Here is a 22,751-nt window from a genome sequence, read left to right on the forward strand (position 1 = left end):
TAAATTCTTTTTTTAATTTTTTGTGGTGAAGAAATTTTTTTCCATTTATAAAAATCATAAAAACGATAAGCTATCTGTAAAAATAAATATTTTTTAAAAGATAAATATCAGAGTAACTCCATTCTACATAGAATTGTAAAACCATTCTATGCATATTTAAAAAAAAAATGTTATTGGTTCTTTTTTCTTTTGGTGCCAAGGATTGAACCCAGGGCATTGTGCATGCAAGGCAAGCACTCTACCAACTGAGCTAGTTCCCCAGCCCTGGTTCTTTTCAGTTACACATGACATTAGAATTTATTTTGATATAATTGTAAGTGTATGCCATTTACCATATTCTAGTTAGGATTCCATTCTTATGGACGTATGTGATTGTGGGATTTGCTATGTGTATTCATATAGGTACATAGGAAAATGACTTTGGATTCATTCCATTGCCTTTCCTTTTCTCATTCCTCTCCATTCCCTTCATTCCCTTTTGTCTATTCTATTGAGTATCTGTTCTTTCTATCTTCCTCTTTATTGTGGGTTAGCTTTCATATATCAACAAAAACATTCGACTGTTGGTTTTAGGGGACCGGCTTATTTCACTTAGCATGATAGTCTCCAGTTCCATCCATTTACTTGCAAACATCATAAAGTCATACTTGTTTATGACTGTTATAATATGCAACAATTTCTTTTTTCCATTCATTTGTTGAAGGGCATCTATTTGGTTCTATAGCTTAGCTATTATGAATTGAGCTGCTGTAAACATTGATGTGGCTGCGTCTCTGTAGTATGCTGATTTAAAATCTTTTGGATATAAACTGAGGAGTGGGATAGTTGGGTCAAATGTTGGTTCCATTCCTAGTTTTTTGAGGAATTTCCATACTGCTTTCCAGAGTGGTTGCACCAATTTGCAGTGCCATCAGCAATGTATGAGTGCACCCTTTTCCCCCACATCCTTGCCAATGTTTATTGTTACTTGTATTCTTTTTTGTCAATTAAATATTTTTCTTTCTTTTTCATATATATCTTTTTCATATTCTGATTTGTTATGTATGACAGCAGAATGCATTACAATTCACATTACACATGTAGAGCACATTTTTTTATATCTCTGGTTGTACACAAAGTAGAGTCACACCATTCATATCTTCATACATGTACTTAGGGTAATGATGTCCATCTCATTCCACAGTCTTTCCTACTCCTATGTCCCCTCCCTTCTCTTTTCTGCACTTTGCTCTGTCTAGAGTTCATATAATCCTCCCATGGTCCCCCTACATATACAGTTATGAATCATCATCCTTATATCAGAAAAAACATTTGTTATTTGGTTTATTGGGATTGGTTAACTTCACTTAGCCTTATATTCTCCAACTCCATCCATTTACCTGCAAATACCATGATTTTATTCTCTTTTAATGCTGAATAGTATTCCATTGTGTATATATACCACATTTTTTATCCATTCATCTACTGAAGAACATCTAGGTTGGTTCCACAGTTTAGCTATTGTGAATTGTGCTGCTATAAACATTGATGTAGCTGTGTCCCTGTAGTATGCTGTTTTTAAGTACTTTGGGTATAGTCCTAGGAGAGGGATAGCTGGGTCAATGGTGGTTTCATTCCCAATTTTCCAAGAAATCTCCGTACTGCTTTCCATATTGGCTGCACGAATTTGCAGTCCCACCAGCAGTGTATGAGTGTGCCTTTTCCTCCAAATCCTTGCCAAAATTCATTGTTGTTTGTATTCCTAATAGCTTCCATTCTGACTGGAGTGAGATGAAATCTTAGAGTAGTTTTGATTTGCATTTCTCTAATTGCTAGAGATGTTGAACATTTTTTCATATATTTGTTGATTGATTGTATATCATCTTCTGAGAAATGTCTGTTCAGTTTGTTGGCCCATTTATTGATTGGGTTATTTGTTTTCTTGGTGTTAAAATATTTGAGTTCTTTATATATCCTAGAAATTAGTGCTCTATCTGATATGCTTGTGGTAAAGATTTGCTCCCATTCTGTAGGGTCTCTATTCACCTCATTGATTGTTTCTTTTGCTGAGAAGAAGCTTTTTAGTTTGAATCCATCCCATTTATTGATTCTTGGTTTTAATTCTTGCACCATAGGAAGTTGGGGCCTAATCTGACATGATGGAGATTTGGGTCTACTTCTTCTATTAGGTGCAAGGTCTCTGGTTTTATTCCCAAGTCCTTGATCCACTTCGAGTTGAGTTTTGTGCATGGTGAGAGATAGGGGTTTAATTTCATTCTACTACATATAGATTTCCAGTTTTCCCATCACCTTTGTTGAAGAGGCTATCTTTTCTTCAATGGATGTTTTTGGTGCCTTTACCAAGTGTGAGGCAACTGTATTTTTGTGGGTTTGTCTCTGTGTCTTCTGTTCTGTTCCATTGGTCTTTGTATCTGTTTTGTGCCAATATCATGTTGTTTTTGTTACTATAGCTCTGTAATATAATTTAAGTTCTGGTATTGTGGTGCCTCCTGCTTTATTTTTCTCTATAAAGATTGTTTTGGTTATTCTGAGCCTCTTATTTTTCCAGATGAATTTCATGACTGCTTTTCCTATATCTATGAAGAATATCATTAGAATGCTGATGGGAACTCCACTAAATTTGTGTAGCACTTTTGGTAGTATGGCCATCTTGACATCAAGAGCATGAGAGAGCTTTCCATCTTCTAAGGTCTTCTTCAACTTCTTTCTTTAGTGTTTTGTAATTTTCATTGCAGAGGTATTTCACCTTTTTGTTAGATTGATTCTGAGTTTTGTTGTTGTTGTTGTTGTTTTGTTGTTTGTTTGAGACTTTTATGAATGGGATAGTTTTCTTAATTTCTCTTTCAGCTGATTTGTCGTTGGAATATAGAAATGCAATTGATTTATGGGTTTTAATTTTGTATCCTGCTACTTTGTTGAATTTGTTTATGAGTTCTGGAAGTTTTCTGGTGAAGTTTTTTTGTTTTTTTTTTTTTTTTTTTTTTAGGAGGGGGTTGTAAATATAAGCTCATGTTGTTGGCCAGCATATTTTGAGCTCTTCTTTTCCTATTCATATTCCTTTAATTTCTTTCTTTTGCCTAATTAGAGCAAGTAAATTGTTGACAGGAGATTTGAGCACAGGTCTGGCTTGGTCTTACTGTGCCTATTACAAACACAATAGCAGAGGAAGGTCAAGGGGGCAGAAGGACCTGCATTGTGATTAAATCATGCATGACAAGGAAGCAAGTACAGTGGAAAGGGGATATGGAGAACTCTCAAGTTCTGCTTTAAGCTGTGTAACAGATAGGTAAAAGTAGCTGTTGTTTCCTAGTAGTCTTTAAGCTCCCATATTTCTGTACAATTGCAAAACAATCCTGTAATCATCTTGTTATTTCAACTGCTTTTCTTTTTAAGTCTTTGTGATCAAATCTAAAACTATAGTTGCATTTATTATTCCCAGATGGCATCATAGAGAACAGCTTTATGTAGTGACAAAGCACCCTGCCAAGTGTGAAACAAGAGACAGAGAATCCCAGGCCTAGAAGAGATGCCACAGTTAGAAAAACATGGCTTTCCAGAGACACTTCCACTACAGGGAAGAGCCATCCCTTCTAGGGAATGGGATTGCAAAGGATTTTCAACGTTGAAGATTGTACCATCCCTAAAGCAAAGGGGAACAGTAAAACACCATGTACTGAATGCTTCCTTTCTGTTTCCAAAAATCCTAGCCAAGTTAAGGGAACAATGAGAGCAAGCCTGGATCAGAAAGCCCAGATACATATTATCTTGAAGAACACTGTCTCATGCACACTGGGACCTAGGGAAAGTCCATGTTATCTGTAGAAAGCTACTTTCTTACATGTATGCTGGGAGAATTGCTCCTTGGAATGCTGGTCAGACAAGCAAACTAAGCTCACTAATGCTGACGATGTCACGGCTTCTGCAGCCCAACATATAAAAACCCCTCTCTGAGTGAAGATGGGCACGGAGCTGAGGGCTCTGTGGAAAGGGGATACGTCACCCATCCAGTCTGCTGCCATTGACCAAAACATCATGAGAGAGAGAATGTGTTTCTTGGCAAAGCACCCTGGGGACAGAGGTGCTGTCACAATGTCACGACTAAATTCTTCTTGGAATAGTCAGGGACCTCTTGTAAGCTTCCACCAGAAAACCACATGTTTCCAAAGCTTCCTTTGGGCACTTTCTTTGTCCTGTCTGCAACCTACCCCACTGCCAGGGCACAACTGGGTTGTGGATGAAACAAAGCTTATATCCTCCCAGAACAATTTCTAAAATCCATCTTCTATTTAATTAGGGCCTCCACTTTGAGAAAAAACAAAAGACAAAGATACCCTCAAAATGTCTAGCTTATCTATAGATGATAGAAAAGGTAGACATTCATCTCCAAGTGAAATGAGTTTAAGCATTTTTTAAAAATCAAAAGCTGCTTCCCGACTCTAGCATCAAGATGGACGTGTGTGTGCACACAGATGAACCACATGATAGGTTTAGGCATGATGCCTGGCACATAGTGGACCTTCAGGAGAGCTCAATTTTCTTCTTTCTCAACCTAGAAAAGAAGAACAGAGATTTTTGTGGGTGGTTTTGAAGATAACATCTGTTTCTGAGTTGGCTAAATAGGATGTCGGAGGCTTTTAAATTGGGAAGAGAGGTGTGTTCAATAGGAGCCTCATGGCTGGTCCTGGGCAGGGAGGCCTCCCTCCTCTGGAATGTTTGCTCAGACTTGCTACACTGGGGGAAGGTGGGGGTGGGGGTTGCTCATTATGGCCCTAGTGGGTCTGGTCCTACCATTTGATTCTGTTCATTGTCATTTAAAAGAATTATGCTTTGAAAAGTGGAATTGTGGGAAAAGAGTTCTTTTCCTGTGGAGAAGGAAAGGCAGAGTGAGATCCTCCCCATGCTCAAACACAAATGTCTGTAAGAGAAGAAAACTCTGCAGCCCACGGTCAGTCCAACCACTCTGGGAATTAACAAACATTTCTGCTAAGAGAAAAGCCCACTTCCAGGTCAACAGCTCTGGCCCAATATATCTGTGTTTTTTGCCAAAAGTAAATAATTCAGACTCACAGCTGAACTCTTGCAGCAGCAACAGATGACCGACATTCCTTGCTTCTAAGGCAAGGATAGTTGTGAACCCCTCATTTGTTGTCCACCAGTGCCTCTGTCCCCGACCCTAGGAGTGGGCGGCTTCATCTAGAGCACACAATCTTCTGTTGGTTCGGCTTTCGCGGCTTATACCCATAATCTACAGTGAAGCCCTGGACAGGACCGTGGGCTGCACCTGGGAACTTACTAGAAGTGCAGTCTCAGGACCCAGCCTATCCCTACCGATCAGAATTTTCATTTTAAAAGATATTGTATGCACCTTCAAGTTTGCAACTCCATTTTCCCAAACACACAGGTGAACTTGGCTCTCTGAATAGATCACCACTGTCTCTAGATGGGTAAATGTTCTGTCACCTCCCATCCCCACTTGCCGTTGTCTCTATGGGAGGCCTCCTCCGTCTCTGCCTGCTTTGGTTTGAGACCCTCACTTGCTTCCAGGGGTGGTGTTTTTATTCAAATTCTCAAGCACTAGATGGTTTGCTTCTTCCCCTTTGAGTGAGAGGTCTGTGAAGAAAGCATTGACTTTAGCCATGTGAAAACCTGAGATCTGGCTGTTATAAGCTGAATGATTCAGCAAGTCCTTATCTTTCTGAGGTTCTGACATCTTATCTGTAAAATGAAAACATGACCTCTCTTGACATCATGTAGATAGTACCTAGCACATATTTCATCTGCTTGCTCAACTTTCCTGGATGTCCCTTGATAACTAGGCCCTTGGGAACCCTGACAGGCAAGGCTTGGGCCCATACCCTCCTTTTATAGTGGCACCAGAGAATTGGATATAGACAGCCCTTGTGATGCAAATGGTGCCTTTTTCAGATAGTCTCATTCCACTATATAATATTATAGTGGAATAGTAATGTTATATCTAGAGGAAAAAAGTACTTAATTTTGAAGGAGCATATATTTTAGTAAAATGTACCTTCAACAATACAAAAATACATATGTGTAATGATATTTATTAAAGTATTGTTTGTAAGTCCTCAACATTGGAAAAATCCTAAATGCCCCCACACAGGTGAGAGATGGCATAAAAATATGATTCATGCAAACAATGAGATACTTACTTTGAAGCTGTAACACAAATAAACAAATAAATGACTAAATAAGAAAGTGCTTTGTGAACTAAGATGGAGATGAGTTCTGTGATCTGTCATTAAGTGAACATAACAACAACAAAACACAAAGTGCAAAAATATAGCTGTGATGTGCTGCCTTTCAGGTAAGAAAGAAGAGGAGCATTGAAACCCCTCTAAGCAATGAGTGCACAAAAGGTCCCCAGTAAAAAGAGATGAGGAATTTTTGAGAATGACTGAGTTCAGGGCTGGGGCAGAAGAAAGAAAGATAAGCCTGGAACATTTTTTGCTACAAAAAGTCGCTGGAGAAGCTCACAAAAAGGGAAAGCTTGTCATAAAAGACCCAGAGCCAAGATGAAGGAGCTCTAAAGGCCAAAGCTGGAATGATTTGAGCAACACCATATATGTTGGTTATACATATATCCAAATAATATATTTACTTGGTTATATAAATAACTGAGCAAAGGAGAAGGGATAGCTTTACTTTACAGAACAATCCCAGTTATTAATTATAAAATAAATGAAGGAAATAAAAATCACTGTTTAGAGGGCTGTGGATATAGCTCAGTTGGTAGAGTGCTTGCCTTGCACACACAAGGCCCTGGGTTCAGTCCCCAGGACCACCAAAAAAAAGAAAAGAAAAAAAAATCACTGATAAACACTCTGGTAATATTTGCTGTAGACAAGATCTATAATGAATGCTATGTAGCCAGTAGATAAAAGCTTATTCAGAAGCAGAATATTTACCTAGTAACAAAGTCTCTCCATAAGATATTTATTCATTCCGAAGGGATAGCTTGTAACTACAATGGGTCAACCCTGGAAGACATGCCTTTAATCAAGAGATCAAGGTAAACACTGACAAGTATGAGACAGGTTATGTCTGGAAAATGATATCTAGAAACCAAGCACTGAGAAGGTAATAGAGTAACTTCCATCATATTTTGCGTAAAATGTATTCTCAGCCAAGAAAACATCAGGCAGATGCAAACTTAGGCACAGTCCACAAAGTAATTGACCATTTCTCTTTAAAAATGCTAAGATGATAAAGGAGAAGGATAGCCTGTCACAGATAGAGGTGGCTAAGTAGACATGACAACTAAATATAGTGTGGGGTATCAGATGACATCCTTGTCTAGAAAAAAAATCCCAATTGAAAAAGTGATGGAATCCAAGCAAGTCTGCAGTTTAATAAATAGCATTACCTATTGTTGAATTCCTGATTTTGATCATTGTACTATGGTATTGTAAGATGTTTATATTAGAGGACCCACGAGGTAAATGGTATCTTGGAACTCTATACCAGTTTTATAATTTTTTTCCATAATCGAAATAATTTCAAAAAATTAAAAGATACACCTTAAATGATTTGTTGATGAAATAGAATGAAATGAAATCTGAAATTCTTTTCAAATTTTGTCGAAAATCATTGAAGCAAAGTGAAGGGTACATCTAAGCCTATCATAATGTTCTTGCTGCATTTAAACATGTTAGTGAATTTCTATTATAAAAGGGAAGTTATGAATATTCATTAAGCTCCCTCTATGTGCTGGGCACTTTGGTCAGCCATGATTGGCAGTCATGCCCCCAGGAACTCACAGTTGACAGGGGGAAAGCAGGTATTAAACGTGGCAAGTCCAAGAGTGATATGATAGAGGGGGCACAGGACCCCAGGGCAGGGGACAGGAGTGTTCCAAACAGAGTAAACAGTGTGTGCAAAGGCTCAGGTAAGAGGAGCTAGAGTGCAGCCAATAAGATAAGGGTCTGCTAATGACCCCAACCAGGCAGCCAATCCATGGGCCACATTCCTTGGGCCTATGGATTATGCAACAGAATCCACAGTTTAGCCCTTTCTACAAAAGTAGATTGCTCCCTCCCACTCTTATCAAATTCCTTTCCTGATAGCACTTTCTTACATTGAGGTTTTTCTTCCCCCATGAATTTATTCTTTTTTTTTTTTTAATCTGCCCTAAACTTTACAGTCTATTTAATGAAATCTTTTGAAAGTAGTGTCTTAAGAAAACAGATGTCCAGTGACCATGGCCTTCTAGGACAGACTTAAAATCCTTTGTTAACACATACACTGATAATTCTAAAGGACAAAATCTGCCATTTTCTTTCTAATCTAGCATAAAATTCTGGAAACATGAAAGCCAGGGGAGTGGCTGTTCCCCACTGGACCCCACCCCTGTTCAGAGGGCAAGGGTTGTTAGCATATTAAAGCTGCTAACACACCCACTCAGAGCTGGCCTAGAGAAGCGCAGCAGCCAGGCAGCCTGCACTTGAATCAGGTTGGTACTCCCTTTTTAAAATCTTCGTGAATGTTCTCGTGCCTGCTTCACTAGGAAAACATTTTTAAATGTGGTACTTTGTGTGAGCATTTTATGTTCTTATATTGCTTTCTTTGTATACTCAGGGGAAAAGAAATGTTGTCTATTAGTTCTTTAAGGAAAAATAATATCCAAGAATTCAGAAGAAAAAGACAGAGAATTTGATGCTAGGAGAAAAGCGCAAATGGTGTCATTATCAGTGATCTGAAAGTGCTTGCTTCTCAGTGCCTGCTGGTGTGTAGGAGCTGACGCTAAAGTTGTGTTCTCCATTTAAAGAATGTATTAGTGTGACTCATATAGGACTTGATACACAATTATGATGGGAGCATCACTTGAACAATGAAAAGAAAATATATCTAGGTGGTTGTATGGCTCTTGAAGTAGAATATCCAGTTTGGAAACCAGTAACCAGTGACTGCCAATCAGAATCTGAATGGCACTCTCCTAACTGACTTCACGTGTTTGTTGTTCATATATTGCATTGTAATTGGGCACCAAGTAGCAAGTTCTTCTTCCTGCATCACCATCACCTGCTCCCTCTCCTCTTCCTTCTTCCTCTCCTTCTCTTTGTCTTCGTCCTTTCTCCTCCTCTTCCTCTCCTTCAATGCTACTGAAACCAAAGGGTGGGCAGAGCTTAAATTCTCAAAATCACAAATGAATCTAAATGTATCAGACTTTAGGGGGCAGTAAGGCAAGTGGACCTGGCTTTATTTCTTAGAACTAAAGAACAACGCCCAACTTTTGAACTGTCATGTTCCCAGTCCAAAAGAGAATTTGGAAATACCTTTTATTTGCCAAGTTAAATATGCCCCTGGGCTATGCTACCAAAGAACTTAACCTCTTTGTTTCTACTAGGTAGGAAACTTCCATTGCTTTAATTATTCTGTTTAAATGTCAGAATGGCAGTTTTTATAACCAGAATTGGTTATTTTATTACAATAATCCTAGCTTATTATATTTTTGCTCTATACTAAGTGTATTCTTAAATAATGATTCCTCTAAAGGAAATGCTATAAAGCAGAATAACAGCTACAGATTTGGGACCAAACATGGCACAACGTACAGTGCTAAAAGACTGACAACTTCTCTGCTTCATGGGCTCGCAATTTAGTGTGTGTTCTTGGAAGGAAGAAAATAGTAACCTTTGCAGGCTGGGAAAATTCAAAAATAAGCTATAGCAGAAGGAAACTACTCTGAATATCAGAACTAGGTTAAAATCCAGACTTTATCTTAACTAGCTAAGTGGAAAATCACACACTATTTCTAGAGTTTAAAGTATTCATTACCAGTTTGGAGGAAGGGCTAACTGACGTCTCAGATCCCATCCAAGTCTACAACTTGGGAATTCTTAAAGGGAGAGCTTGATCTATCTGTGAAGGTATAATTGGTTTTCATGAGGCACATACAGTCACTAAGTAACAAGTGACAGTCACTAGTGCCCCCAAATAGTTGTCAACATAAAAAGAATAAAATGATTTTTTTTATATAAGAAAGCCTCAGAATCTCAGACCTTGTGAAAGGCCACATGCGTGTTAGGGCCTGTGCAGGGCAAACCAGAATTCATGGAGGAAAAAAAAACCAACCCCAAATACCCAGAATCTTCTGTGGGAGAAGAGATTAAAATGTAATGAAGGGGACTCACTCTAGTATTGATACCAGCAGCTTTCTTATATACCCATGAGGAACAACCCTAATCTAAGGGTAGGAAGGCAGACACACAGGGAGTTAGAAAGCTGCTTCGGCTGGATGGTACTAACCTAGGCAGAAAGGGCAGACTCTTCATCTCAGCCTGGCATCCTTCTAACCTGGCTCGGGCTTGCTTGAGTGATGAGTCTTAGGTCAAATTCTCAGGAATCCATAAAGGACAGCCACACATTTTGCAGGGTGCATTCTGCTGCGTCAGGTGTCTTCAAGCCTGTGGTCCTGACTAGATGGGGGCAGGGACCAAAGCAGACTAGTATCTTGCTCCTTCCAACCATTATCACTGCTTCACATGCTTGATATGTGGAAACTGTTCTATGAATGTTAGAAAGTTTGAACGAAACTTTTAAAGAAGAGCAATATATTTACATGGAAAGCAGAAAGAAGGCAATAAAAAAAGAAAAGAAAGAAGGAAAGAAAAAGATTACACTAAATTTCCCCTGGCACATTTAAATGATTTTGACATACAGAAAAAATCAAATTTCACACATAATAGCTCAGTGGTAGAGCACTTGCCTAACATGGGTGAGGCACTGGGTTTGATCCTCAGAACCTCATACAAAATTAACAAATAAAATAAAGTTTTGAAAAATATATTTAAAAAAAATAACTACTGCGTAGAGATAAATATATATGTGCTAAAAACTGAACAACCACAAAATCTTGCAAAACACATTTTAAAGTGTTTTCTGACCAAAGGTTTAGCAATTAAAAATAGATTTGAAATTGTCTCCCACTAACCAAGGCAATTGAACCTTTGCTTTTTAATGAACTCTGGGCTTTTGTATTCACAGTCCTGATGAAACTTGCCTCACCCCATTGCTGAACTTGCCTGGCCACTGTGGGACCTGCTCTTTCTGGCTCCCTTCTCTGAGCTGTTCTCCCAAGCAGCTTGGGAAACAGCAGTGATTCTCAGCCAGGGGTGATTTTGCAGACCTAAAGGAGATTTGGCAAAGCCTAGAGATGTTTTGGGTTGTCATGATTGGACGGTGGAGGGAAGTACAGAACTATGCTTTTGGATGCTGCTTAGTAAATAAACTCCAATGTACAGGATAGTTTCCTGCAACAAAGAATTATCCAGCCTAAAATGTCTGCAGTGCAGAAAAGCTGGGGATAGGCAACAGATTTCTTTGGCTAGTCCCAGCCAAGTTTCTCTCTTACATTTACACCAACACAGAGCACAGTTACATATACAACCTCATAAGATAATTGGAAACAAAATCAAGGTTTCACCATAAAACACTGACGGTTGCCATATATGGCTCACACCTTGATATTTTCTATGATGATGAAACTTTAAAACACTATCTGAAAAACCATGGTATTGATTTTACAACCCACAAAGAAGTCATGATCCAAAGTTTGCAAAATGCTGATCTAGAGAAGTTCCAAGGTTTGGGGGACCAATAAAAGTGTACTTGACGAATAAAAGTATATATATATACACACACACACACACTTTTTTTTTTTTTTGGTATTAGGGTTTTGGCAATTGAACCCAGATGCACTTTACCACTGAGCCACATCCTTAGCCCTTTTTTATTTTGAGACAGACTCTCACTAAGTTGCTGAGGCTGGCCTCAAACTTGCCATCCTCTTGCCTTAGCCTCTCAGGTCACTGGGATAACAGTTATGGGCCAGTGTACCTGGCATAAAAGTGTATTTGAATGCCAGGTTTACCATATCAGTAACCTGTATAGATATAAATATCTTCTTTTGCAAACTTAGAATAATAAAAAATCTATATCAAATAATTTTATGAGGACTAAATGAAGATAAAAATGAGAAATTGCCTGTTACATGGTAGATACAAAATGTGTTCCCCATGATATAAATACTCTTTTCTTGGATTGTAAAATAAAGTTCAGTAGTGGAAAAACGGAATTTCAGTATAAAAAAGAAATAAGCACCTTTTCCTGTGAGGAGAATTTAGGTTTGGGCTGCAGTCAGGGAAGCTGAACCTCATTTTAATGCTTTTGAATAAATGCAGCACAGGAGCCAAAGAGCTGGAGAGTAACTTTGCTCCTGTCCCCTTCTTCCTGCCAGACACTATGTCCTGTGTCCTGTGGTTTTTGAGGCCTCCTTCCGGGCTGTCAGGTCCTTCAGGTGTAGGATCCAACCTGCTCTGTTCATATCCTCAAAATGAGGGCAAATAGCAATATGAGAGTGGCTTGGTACAATTTCAGGAGTGGACCAAGGAAGATCTTCCTGGGACTCCAGCAATCCTTCCATGTAGAAGGCAGAATTTTTTTGTATTGTTGGATTATTAGCCATAAATTAAAATACCTCTTTCTTCTGTGTACTCATTCATTCATTCATATTTAGTGAAACAAGAGAGACTGGTAATATGGCGGGGAAGCCTGTGCTTCATTACTTCGATAGCCGGGGCAGAATGGAGTGCATTCGGTGGCTCTTGGCAGCAGCTGGAGTGGAGGTAGGTTCTAAGTTAGGTTACCTTATGTTGGATCTAAAATTGACTATATCAACATACTTTTCTAAGCTAGGAGAGTTCCATACTAGATAACCTGTGAATGGTTTGCCTTAAATAAAAAAGTCCCGTTATTATGAAAGAAATTGACTGACTGACCAAAGGGAAATGACAAAAATCTTCCTGGCAAAGGGCCACATGAACAATTAAAGTATATTCTGTAAATGTATTTTAATTATATAGAATAATGTAAATAATGTACTCTGATTGTATTAAAAGATATTTTTAAAAGAAACCAGAGACATCAAATAATCACAGTGTGTGAAATTCATTTGCATTTAAATGAACTTTAAAATATAGTTTGTGACAGAAGCAATTAGAAACTGGAATATTGAATAGGTATCAAGTGAAATTTTAAAATTGTTAATTTTTAGTGAGTTTTTTGTGTGATTTTAGGTATGATATTGTTATTTTTTTAAATAGTTCTTAGTTTTAGAGACACCCTGAAGTATTTAGGATGAGATCACATGATACCTCAGACTTATTTCATATGACCAAAGTGAGAGAGAGGATGGACACGGGGAGGAAATAAGATCAGCGTGAGTTGGTAATTACTGGAACTGGTGACTGATATGAGGAAGATGCTTGTGTTTTATGTGTATTTTTATATGTACCAAAACTCACACAATATAAAGGTAAAATGTGTAAAACTAAAAGTAATTAAATTAAAAATAAAAACACAGATGAGAGGTGGGAGGGAGTAGAGAGTAACAACCGGCCTTTAACAGTGGAACACATCTGTTTAGTAATTATTTTGTTGAGCACCCATGAAATGCCAGGTTCTGTGCTGGGTCCTGAGGACACATGGTGAACAAGGCAGACAGAGTTCCTATCTTCAGGCAGCCTGCATATATGTGAGGATGCAGACAAATTGGGACTTAAATGAAGAGTGGGAACAAGCATTTTACCTGGTTAAAAGGCCATTGCTGGAATGGAACCACCATTTGATCCAGTTATCCCACTCCTCAGCATATATACCCAAAGGACTTAAAAAAAGCATACTATAGTGATACAACCACATCAATGTTTATAGCAGCTCAATTCACAGTGGCTAAGCTATGGAACCAACCTAGGTGACCTTCAACAGATGAATGGATAAAGAAATTGTGGTATATATACACAATGTAATATTACTCAGCCATAAAGAAAAATGAAATTATGGCATTTGCCAGTAAATGGATAGAACTAGACTATCATGCTATGTGAAATAAGCTAGTCCCCCCAAACCAAAGGCCAATGTTCTCTCTGATATGTGGATCTAACACACAATAAAGTGGGAGGAGGGAAGAATAGAAGTTCACTGGATTAGACAAAGGGGAATGAAGGGAAAGGAGGGGAATAGGGATAGGAAAGACAGTAAAATGAGTCAGGCATAACTTTCCTATGTTCACATATGAATACATGACCAGTGTCAACTGCACATCAAGTTCAACCACAAGAATGGGAAGTTGTACTCTGTATATATAATATGTCAAATACACTCTACTGTCCTGTATATCTAAAAATAACAAATAAAAAAAGAAAGAAAGTAAAAAGGCCATTCCGTCTAACTTTTGAATAGGAAAAACTGGTAAGGCTCTGTGTTGAGTGCTTCCCCCTAGTGGCATCACTAGGAAAAACGATTTTTAGTCGGATCAGAGGGACCCAGCAACTGCACAAGGGGTTTCGTGGGAAGGAAGTGAACACTCTCAGGGAGAGATTTTGTTCTGTGAGTGGGAGCAGAAGAGGATGGTTAAAGGGTGTGGTCACGTTCTGTGAAAGGAATTTTTAATGTGCTCCCTTGCCCTCATACGGGATTACTTTCTCAATTCCTTCATAAATGCCTGAGACTTTTTAGCTTGATCCTTTCTGAATTTCATAAAGAAGCAAGTGCACAAAACCTCAAAATACTGTAGTGCTATTCCAGGCAGATATAGATATAGATATAGATCTTCAGTACCATATCTCTCTTTTTATATGGTACCAGGGATTGGATTTGGTGGTGTTTTAGCATTGGGCTACATTTCTATCCCTTTTTAAAAATCATGCCCTTTACTTAGTAGAGCTAATCTGAAGTTCCAAGTGGTCCTGATCAGACTCTTCTGTGTGTACTGCCAAACTCAAGAAATTTTAACCTCTCCATATCAATTACTGAACAGGGACTAATTAAGTTTTAAAGGCTATGAGGTTATGCAGTGAACAATAAGAACTTCTTGACCCTTTCTGTTTCCAGTTTGAAGAGAAGCTTATAGAATCTCCAGAAGATTTGGATAAGTTAAAAAATGGTAAGACCATCTGAATGTTCTTGATGAAGGTGTCCAGCAAAAGGTTGAAATACCAGGCAATGATATGGTGTATGTGGGGTGGTAGCTAGGGATGGTAGAGAGGTAGAGTCTGGGTAAAATGTAAGGGTGGGACTCCTTGAAAAGATCTGGCAACTCTCGCAGGGTTAAAAAGGGCTGAACCTCTCTGAGAATTGCTAAGGAATCATTCCCGGGCCTTGTGAGTACCCTCTCCTTGCTTTCTCATCCTTTCTACACCAGAATGAGCGGTCATCAGCTCAGGATCCTACTGTGTCCTCTCATCCAAGTACACACACGGATATGCATTAGATGGCAGGAGGGGAAATAGATGGGGCAATTACCTTGAGTTTTTTAATTTATGACTTGTCACAATATCCCAGCAAAACTGAAGACTTGAAAGAGCCTAGAAAGGAACCTCAGCATAAAAAACTCTCAGAACCTATCTTAAATGTCAAGAACACCGTGAGACTTAATTTGGAAGCTTCCCACTTAAAATGACATCTGGCTGGCAGCCCTGCCACAGCCCCTCTTAACCTTCCTAAAATATCCATGAAAATGTATTAAACACACACACACACACACACACACACACAAAGGCACTTAGTATGTATTTAGATGGGAATAAAAGACAAATAAAATAAGCTAAAAAGTAAAAAAATAGGTGAGGAAAAAGGACTATAGGAAGCTAAAAATAAAATGCTATTTTACTTGAAAAGTTACCAGACAATATATTTTTTTCCATTTGTATCTTCAGTCATTTCAAGGAGCATTTTCTCATCATGAATGAATGGGACCCACAGACATTTCATTCTCTTTTTCCTTTTCTCCTTCCACAAGATGGGAGTTTGATGTTCCAGCAGGTACCCATGGTGGAGATCGATGGGATGAAGCTGGTGCAGACCAGAGCCATTCTCAACTACATTGCCACCAAACACAACCTCTACGGGAAGGACATGAAGGAGAGAGTCCTGTATGGCGTATTTTCTGTTCTCACACCAAGAGATAACAAGGGAAAGATTTAGGCTCTTTCTTGGGTGAACAGGACCATGACAGCCAGATCATGACTGGCATCAGGCTGGGCTGGGCAAATACAATATGGCAGAGTCCTGTGGATATGAGGGAAGAGGAATCTTGGAGTAGGTTCAATGAGTGTCATTATAGCAGAGGATGATGTTCTCAGACTCAGCACAGGGACAGAGTTTTAAACACTGATAAGCCATGAAGTCATGAGGATAGTAGAATCATGATTCTAGGTGCTCAGTCCTAGAGGTTAGACTCCAACTAATAGCATAGGACAAAGACTATCATGTTTGATGGTGTCAAGGAGGAGTCCTGGGGAGGGAGGATCCAAAGGACTGATTCCTAATTTCCAGAAATTATAATAATGATGACCAGGAACCTAAATTACCAGCTTATGCTATGGATGGGTCAGCTCCATGGAAAGTGAGTAGAGGCTGGTACCTAAGATGACAGGGTTTCCTCAAGTGTTTCATGAAGCACTAATGCAGCTAGGCTGATTCTGCACCATTAAAGCTGGGGTGGGATTTTCCTCCCTGTTGTGATATAGCTGCTTGATTAAAAACAAAATTGTTTATGAAACTGTGGGGTCCTCCAAAGAATTACAGAATTATCAATGACCCAGCCATTCTAGTATGAGGTATATATCCATCAGAAATGGAAATACATTTTTACTAATATTCATATAGAAATGTTCTTGGCAGCATTATTCATAAATTTTAAAAAAATGATAGCATCTTAAATATCTAACAAAGGATGAATGGAGGAATAAAATGTGCTATAGCTATACAATGGAATAGTATTTGACCATGAGAAGAGATGAATTCCTGTTGCATCTACAACATGGGTAAACTCTGAAAACATTATGTAAAAGAAACCACACCCAAAAGAGGCCTTATATTCTGTGATTCATTTATATAAAATATTCACATTAATATCCATAGAGGCAGAAAATAGATTGGCAGTTGCCTGGGGCTGTAAGAGTGGGGGAGGGGACTCACTACCAAAGCACATGATTGGGAGGAGGGGGAGTTGGAGTGATTGAAATGTTCTGCAATTAGAGAATGTTAATGTTTCCAGAATTCTATGAATGTACTAAAACCTGCTGAACACTATGCTTTAAAGGGGCAACAATTATAGTGTGTGATTATGACAAAAAAGCTGTTACTTCAAAAGAATTGTAGAAAGTCCAGTTTGAAATAGCAGAAATAAAGGTCTCCTAAGGTATGCATTAGTTGTAACTGAATAAAATATTGCACCAAATAAAGGGATATTTTAGGTGGAGTCCTGGGGAATGGAAAGAGGCCCAGGGTGGGGAAACAGCATGTGGAGAAAATTGTGGAAAAGTGTTTCATGAGAAATAAATGGGAGAACTTCTAACCCTGAACAGGAAAATGAGCTTGGGCTATGTAATAGGATGAGAGAGGAACAGGAGTGTATTTGAGAGAGGAACAGGAGTGTATTTGAGAAGCTGAGCCAGAGCCCCCTTGACTTACTCAAAGGTGGGACATTAGCCATTTTTTCATAGAACAAACCACAACAGAGAAAGTAAACCCTATGTGTATTATCTGCAGTTAAATGTAGGATTCCACTATGTTGTCTCTGATTAGTGACCCTGGTCAAGCCACTAGAACAAAAAATTTAGATATATAGGTACCCCAATAGATTGTTCTAAGAAATAAATGTTGACACATAGTAAAATCATAACATAATGACTAGCACATAAAAAGCACCCACAGGACGGGAATTATTTGGCAACAGTCTGAAGCTCTACAATCTGAAGTTTTTAAACATTAACATCTCAAGCAAGAAACATTGACTGTTGGATGTTTTTGTCTTTCAGGATTGATATGTACACAGAGGGTACGGCAGATTTGAATGAAATGATCATGCTTCTGCCACTATGTCCTGCCGATCAAAAAGATGCCAAGATAGCCTTGATCAAAGACAGAACAAAAAATCGTTACCTCCCTGTCTTTGAAAAAGTAAGTGAGGCTGATCAGTTTGGGGCACTGGGTTCAGTGGACAAGAGAAAAACAGAACTGGGCATTTATAGACATTGATTTTCACTTCCAGAGAGGCTTCTTGAACACCAGAACAATACCCTGACTTGCAAGGCATTTTATGAAAAATGGACTGTGAAGATGCCTTGTGTAGTTATACCAAAGTTATCATTTTTTCAGCAAAAGTTTAATTTATTAGGCCCCAATCTAGAATTCAATATTTGATGGAATGTCATGGTCGCAGCAATTGGGCTGTAGAAGACTCTGAACCACAGTAGAGGTTGACTAGATGCTGCAGAACACCTGGGGCTTTAATTCCAGAGCAACCTGGTGAAAACGATGCATTGCAGAATACTCTGGCACCCCGTGTGAATAGGGAGACATGACACTGGCTCATCAGAGGAATTTGGGAGAGTTTCAAGGATGGATGAGAAGTCTCTAAACAAGGATAGTGACAGAAGATGGACAGGAGGAGACAGATGAAGAGATGGTATAAAAAATGATTTTATAGGATTTGGGGACCTGGCTTTCAGACTTGAGGGGAAAGCCATGCAAAGTAAGGAAATGAAGGTCCATCATTACATAGTGCCTAGCTGGATTAAGATTTCCCTCTGAAGGTAAATTGAGGACATTTCAAGGACAAAACTATTGTAACTGATGCTTAGTAACAGTTAAGAACAAAAAATGATTACAAATGATATAGTTATCAAACAAATAAATTGTAGAACTAGCATTCTCTCTCTCTCTCTCTCTCTCTCTCTCTCTCTCTCTCTCTCTCACACACACACACACACACACACACACACACACACTCTGGAGGGCATTTACCAAAACATTTAACAGTGGTTCATATTTAAGTGGTGATGGCAAATGTGTTTCCTTTTTATACTCTATGATTTTCACATTGATAGAATGTTTAAGTAAATACCATATTTCTGATACATTTTATTATGCCAATTTCATACATCCAGAAAAGTTGAAATAAGTGTCTAATGAATGCATAGTTCCACCTAGATAGCAGAATTAACATCCTATGATGTTGACTTCATCATATGTGTCCATCTCCCTACAACCCTCTCCATCAGTTAAACGTATTATTTTTCATGCATTACAAAGGAATTTGCAGATATCAGTACAGTTCACCCCTAGGGAATTCCTCATGTAGATTTTACCATAGTGTATGTTAGGAGTTACAGCTGATTTTGCAAAGGAGGTAATGAATTCAAGTTCACCCAGGTTTACTTCAGATCCCAGAGAGATAACAAAAAAATGATGAGAGCAGACAAGAGGAAAAACACAAACCCTAAGATTGTCTTTCCCTGAGGGAAGGGTGCTTCCATGAAGGTGGAGCCAATACCATAGGACATGGGAGAGAGAAAGTAGAAGGTCAGACACATCCTGAAACTTCAGGGCTGCATCCTTTTAGAGTGTGGAGCAGATAGAAACATGTTAAGCCCGTGGCATGTGTGGAAGATCCAGGCAGGGGAGAGGACACTCTCAGATCTCAGGGCTTCACTCTGTAGGGTGTGGGGCAGACAGGAACATGATCAGCCCTTGGTGCATGCAGAAGATGCAGGTACTATTGGGAGGTATGAATGACACAGGGATGTAGGGATGAGAATGAAGGTCCTCTGGGCTTTACCAGAGGAGGGAACAGAGCCCCACTTTGCACTGTCTCTCATGAGTCAGGGGGTCTGAAGAAAGGTCTACAGCTCCACACCTGTCCAGGAGGTAGGAGGGGTTGAGTTGGGCTGAGGAAGTTTGGGACAACTCGAGGTACCAGCTAGCTGTGCGTGTATTCACAATCTCACTCCTTATATTCTGCAGGTATTGAAGAGCCATGGACAAGACTACCTTGTTGGCAACAAGCTGAGCAGGGCTGACATTCACCTCACTGAACTGCTCTACTATGTGGAAGAGGTTGACTCCAGCCTTCTGGCCAACTTCCCTCTGCTGAAGGTGATCTACCTCAAGTCCTCAGAGAGGCAGCCCTTCATCTCCTTTCATGAATCTCATTATTTGAACCTTTGAGTTGGTGAGGTTCCAACCTCCAGCCTTCTCAAGGCTTTCAACCCCTCCCCTTGGCCTCCAGAGTGAACTTCTAAACCCTGGATTTGAAGCATGAAAAACATCTTGTTAGTTGGGTTTGGTGGTACCTACTTGTAATCCCAGCTACTCAGGAGACTGAGGCAGTTCTAGGCCAGCCTGTGCAACTTATGGAGATCCTGTCTCAAAATAAAAATAAAACAGGATGGGGGTGTAGCTTAGTGGTAGAGTGTCCTTGAGTTCAATCTCCAGTGCCTCAAAGGGAAAAAAAAGAGAGAATTTTGGTATATATCTCAGGAAATCTGAGAGGTGAATGCTACTCAAGAAAAATATTTTGCCTTTTATTGTGAGAACCCAGGGCCCAATGCACTCACTCCCTCCCTCTCCCCCTGTCCCACTCTGTCTCTCTCTCTCTGGTCTCCTGTTCCTTGTGGGCTCTGTTCCTGATTCCTCTGGGATTCCTTTATCCCAGGTGTGCCCTTATCTTTGCATAGTGAGTCCATCTGAGCAGGTGTCTTTCACAGATCTCCTGCCTTTGGTTCTGACTCTTAGACACTGTGTTTCTCACGCCACAGTTTCCCACCTCATCTAGTTTCCCATTTCTTAACAATCCTAACTTTTGTCTCTCAGTGTGAAAATTGGTTGACACTTGCCCCAGGTTAAACTTTAATATTTTTTCTTCACTTCCAACTCAATTTTCCCATGTCTTAATTTTTTTGGATACTTGTCTCTGTTGATATCTGAATGACATGTTGCTCTTTTTTGAGAAAGAAAAATGAATCTATAGGATTCAGGTCTAAGAGGGCAGTGGAGACTGTAAACTGAATAAAGTCTTAAAACATACCTTTCAAAAATATGCCATTGAGCTGTTTCCTCCCTCTAATCTTCTTTATTATTAGATATCTGTTTCTAATGTTGCTGATGGAGGGACTTGGTTTGTTTTTGTCTAGAAGAGGTGCAGATTCCCCGGGGGTTATGCTAATAGTTGGTTTAGACTTTGGACCCCTCCCTAAGACTATGATTTTTGTGTTGCAGGCCCTGAAAACCAGAATCAGTAACCTCCCCAGTGTGAAGAAATTCCTGCAGCCTGGCAGCCAGAGGAAGCCTCCCACTGATGAGAAAAAGTTAGAAGAAGCGAGGAAGATTTTCAAATTTTAAGAAAGCTGGCATTGACCAAGACCAGCATACCAAATTTCTAAAGTTTTGCAATAATGAAGTGCTTCACCTAAATGTTGATCTTGGCTTCTATTAAGAATATAATGATGTTTTCAAATTATGTATGATAATCAAATAATAAAACTCCTTGGAGAAGACTTAATTTAAACTTATTCCCTTCATCAGGATCTAATATGAAATCAGATTTCTAATATTCTTTTAACATGTCTCTTTCTTGGAATTAAAATCCTAATAAAAAATAAAAATATAAAAAAACACAAAGGCTGAATGTTTTCTGTAATATGCAGATGCTAATTCACAATGGGGGGGGTACTAGAGAAGAAGAGAGTTACCTTAGATTAGGTAGAGGGCAGTGAAGCAGGGGAGAGAAGGGGACATGGGGATAGGAAGGATAGTAGAATGAAACATTCATTATTACTTTATGTGTTTATGTGACTGTATGACCACTGTGATTCTACAACGTGTACACTCAGAAAAATAAGAAATCATATCCCATCTATGTATGACATATCAAAGTGCATAAACACATTCTATTATCATGTATAACTAATTAAAACAAATAAAAATTAAATAAAAATTAAACAAAAAAAAAAAACAAGAAAAAGTACAACTCAAAACAATTTGGAAACCAAAAAAAAAAATAGAGATTTTGTGGATTGTTTTACTTTTCCAAGAATTGTTCTATAACATCTGTCAGACACTTTATTAAAGAGTCCGGTTTAGAAATATACATTTGAAATTCTCAAGTATGAATAGGAAAATGGTTATCATTTGGGGTAATCACATAACAAAATTTTCTTCTTGTCTTGGAGAGCTGTTTTATTTCTAATTAAAAAAAAAGTTTAGTTTTTAGTTAGTTATTTGTCCCAAATTCACTTTTAACTGGGTGTACTCTATTTGACTCGGCCATGTGATATGAAAAGTTTTCCAGCAGGCCATCTGATTGCTGTATGCAGACGTCCTTACCTGCTGGGTTAATAGAGGTTTTTCATCTGTCATAGACCTTCATCTAATTCATGGTCATCCCACAGGAAGTTTCTTCAAAAGGGCAGTTCCCAATGCCTTGCACAGAGACATTCTGAGCACATGACCAGTGCCAGAGGGAGCTGAGGAGTTCATGCTAAAGTTGCTCTCTCTGTAGGAGTAGTGACAACATTGCTGTGGATTGGAATTTGTCAAGATCACAGACTTGAAATCCCTAATGGACCAATGAAAGTGACATTCATCTGCGTAGTTCCAGGAATTCAATTACTTCTCAAACCTCTACCTCCTTTTGAGAAAGAAGCCGTCCAGTCCTACCAGACACAATCCAACCACTACACGATATGGCACACAATAGTTCTAGAACTTGCAGGTGAATCAAAATCTGTAAGAACATTTGGATTTATACAGAAGAATAACCTGGATTTTTGACTTCACAAAATTAAGCACCGTAATTATCTCCTTGTGAACTCTTGTAGTCTCAGGTTAAGGAGTATTTGTTAATCTCTGCCCTTTGCCAAGTTCAACATACGCCTGTTCTTTCC

General features: G+C 38.9%; 1 protein-coding gene across 1 annotated transcript; it reads left to right on the forward strand.

Annotated features, from left to right (window-relative positions):
- Positions 1 to 8,180: 8,180 nt before the first annotated feature.
- LOC107144002 (glutathione S-transferase A1) lies at positions 8,181 to 21,486 on the forward strand. Its single transcript, XM_015487859.2, has 7 exons — positions 8,181 to 8,473; positions 12,539 to 12,647; positions 14,914 to 14,965; positions 15,821 to 15,953; positions 17,844 to 17,985; positions 19,831 to 19,962; positions 21,085 to 21,486. Exons 2-7 carry the CDS (start codon positions 12,561 to 12,563, stop codon positions 21,205 to 21,207), a joined length of 669 nt encoding a protein of 222 aa, XP_015343345.1. The 5' UTR covers positions 8,181 to 8,473; positions 12,539 to 12,560; the 3' UTR covers positions 21,208 to 21,486.
- Positions 21,487 to 22,751: the final 1,265 nt, after the last annotated feature.

The sequence above is a fragment of the Marmota marmota genome, unplaced genomic scaffold (genome assembly GCF_001458135.2).
Source record: "Marmota marmota marmota unplaced genomic scaffold, marMar, whole genome shotgun sequence".
In the NCBI taxonomy this organism is placed as follows: domain Eukaryota; kingdom Metazoa; phylum Chordata; class Mammalia; order Rodentia; family Sciuridae; genus Marmota; species Marmota marmota.

Bases quoted from the DNA above. Each gene is read 5' to 3' on its own strand.
- LOC107144002 (XM_015487859.2), top strand. From the start codon at position 12,561: ATGGCGGGGAAGCCTGTGCTTCATTACTTCGATAGCCGGGGCAGAATG. The intron at 17,986-19,830 runs GTAAGTGAGGCT...TATATTCTGCAG, and splicing joins ACCTCCCTGTCTTTGAAAAA to GTATTGAAGAGCCATGGACA. The intron at 19,963-21,084 runs GTGATCTACCTC...TTTGTGTTGCAG, and splicing joins CCAACTTCCCTCTGCTGAAG to GCCCTGAAAACCAGAATCAG.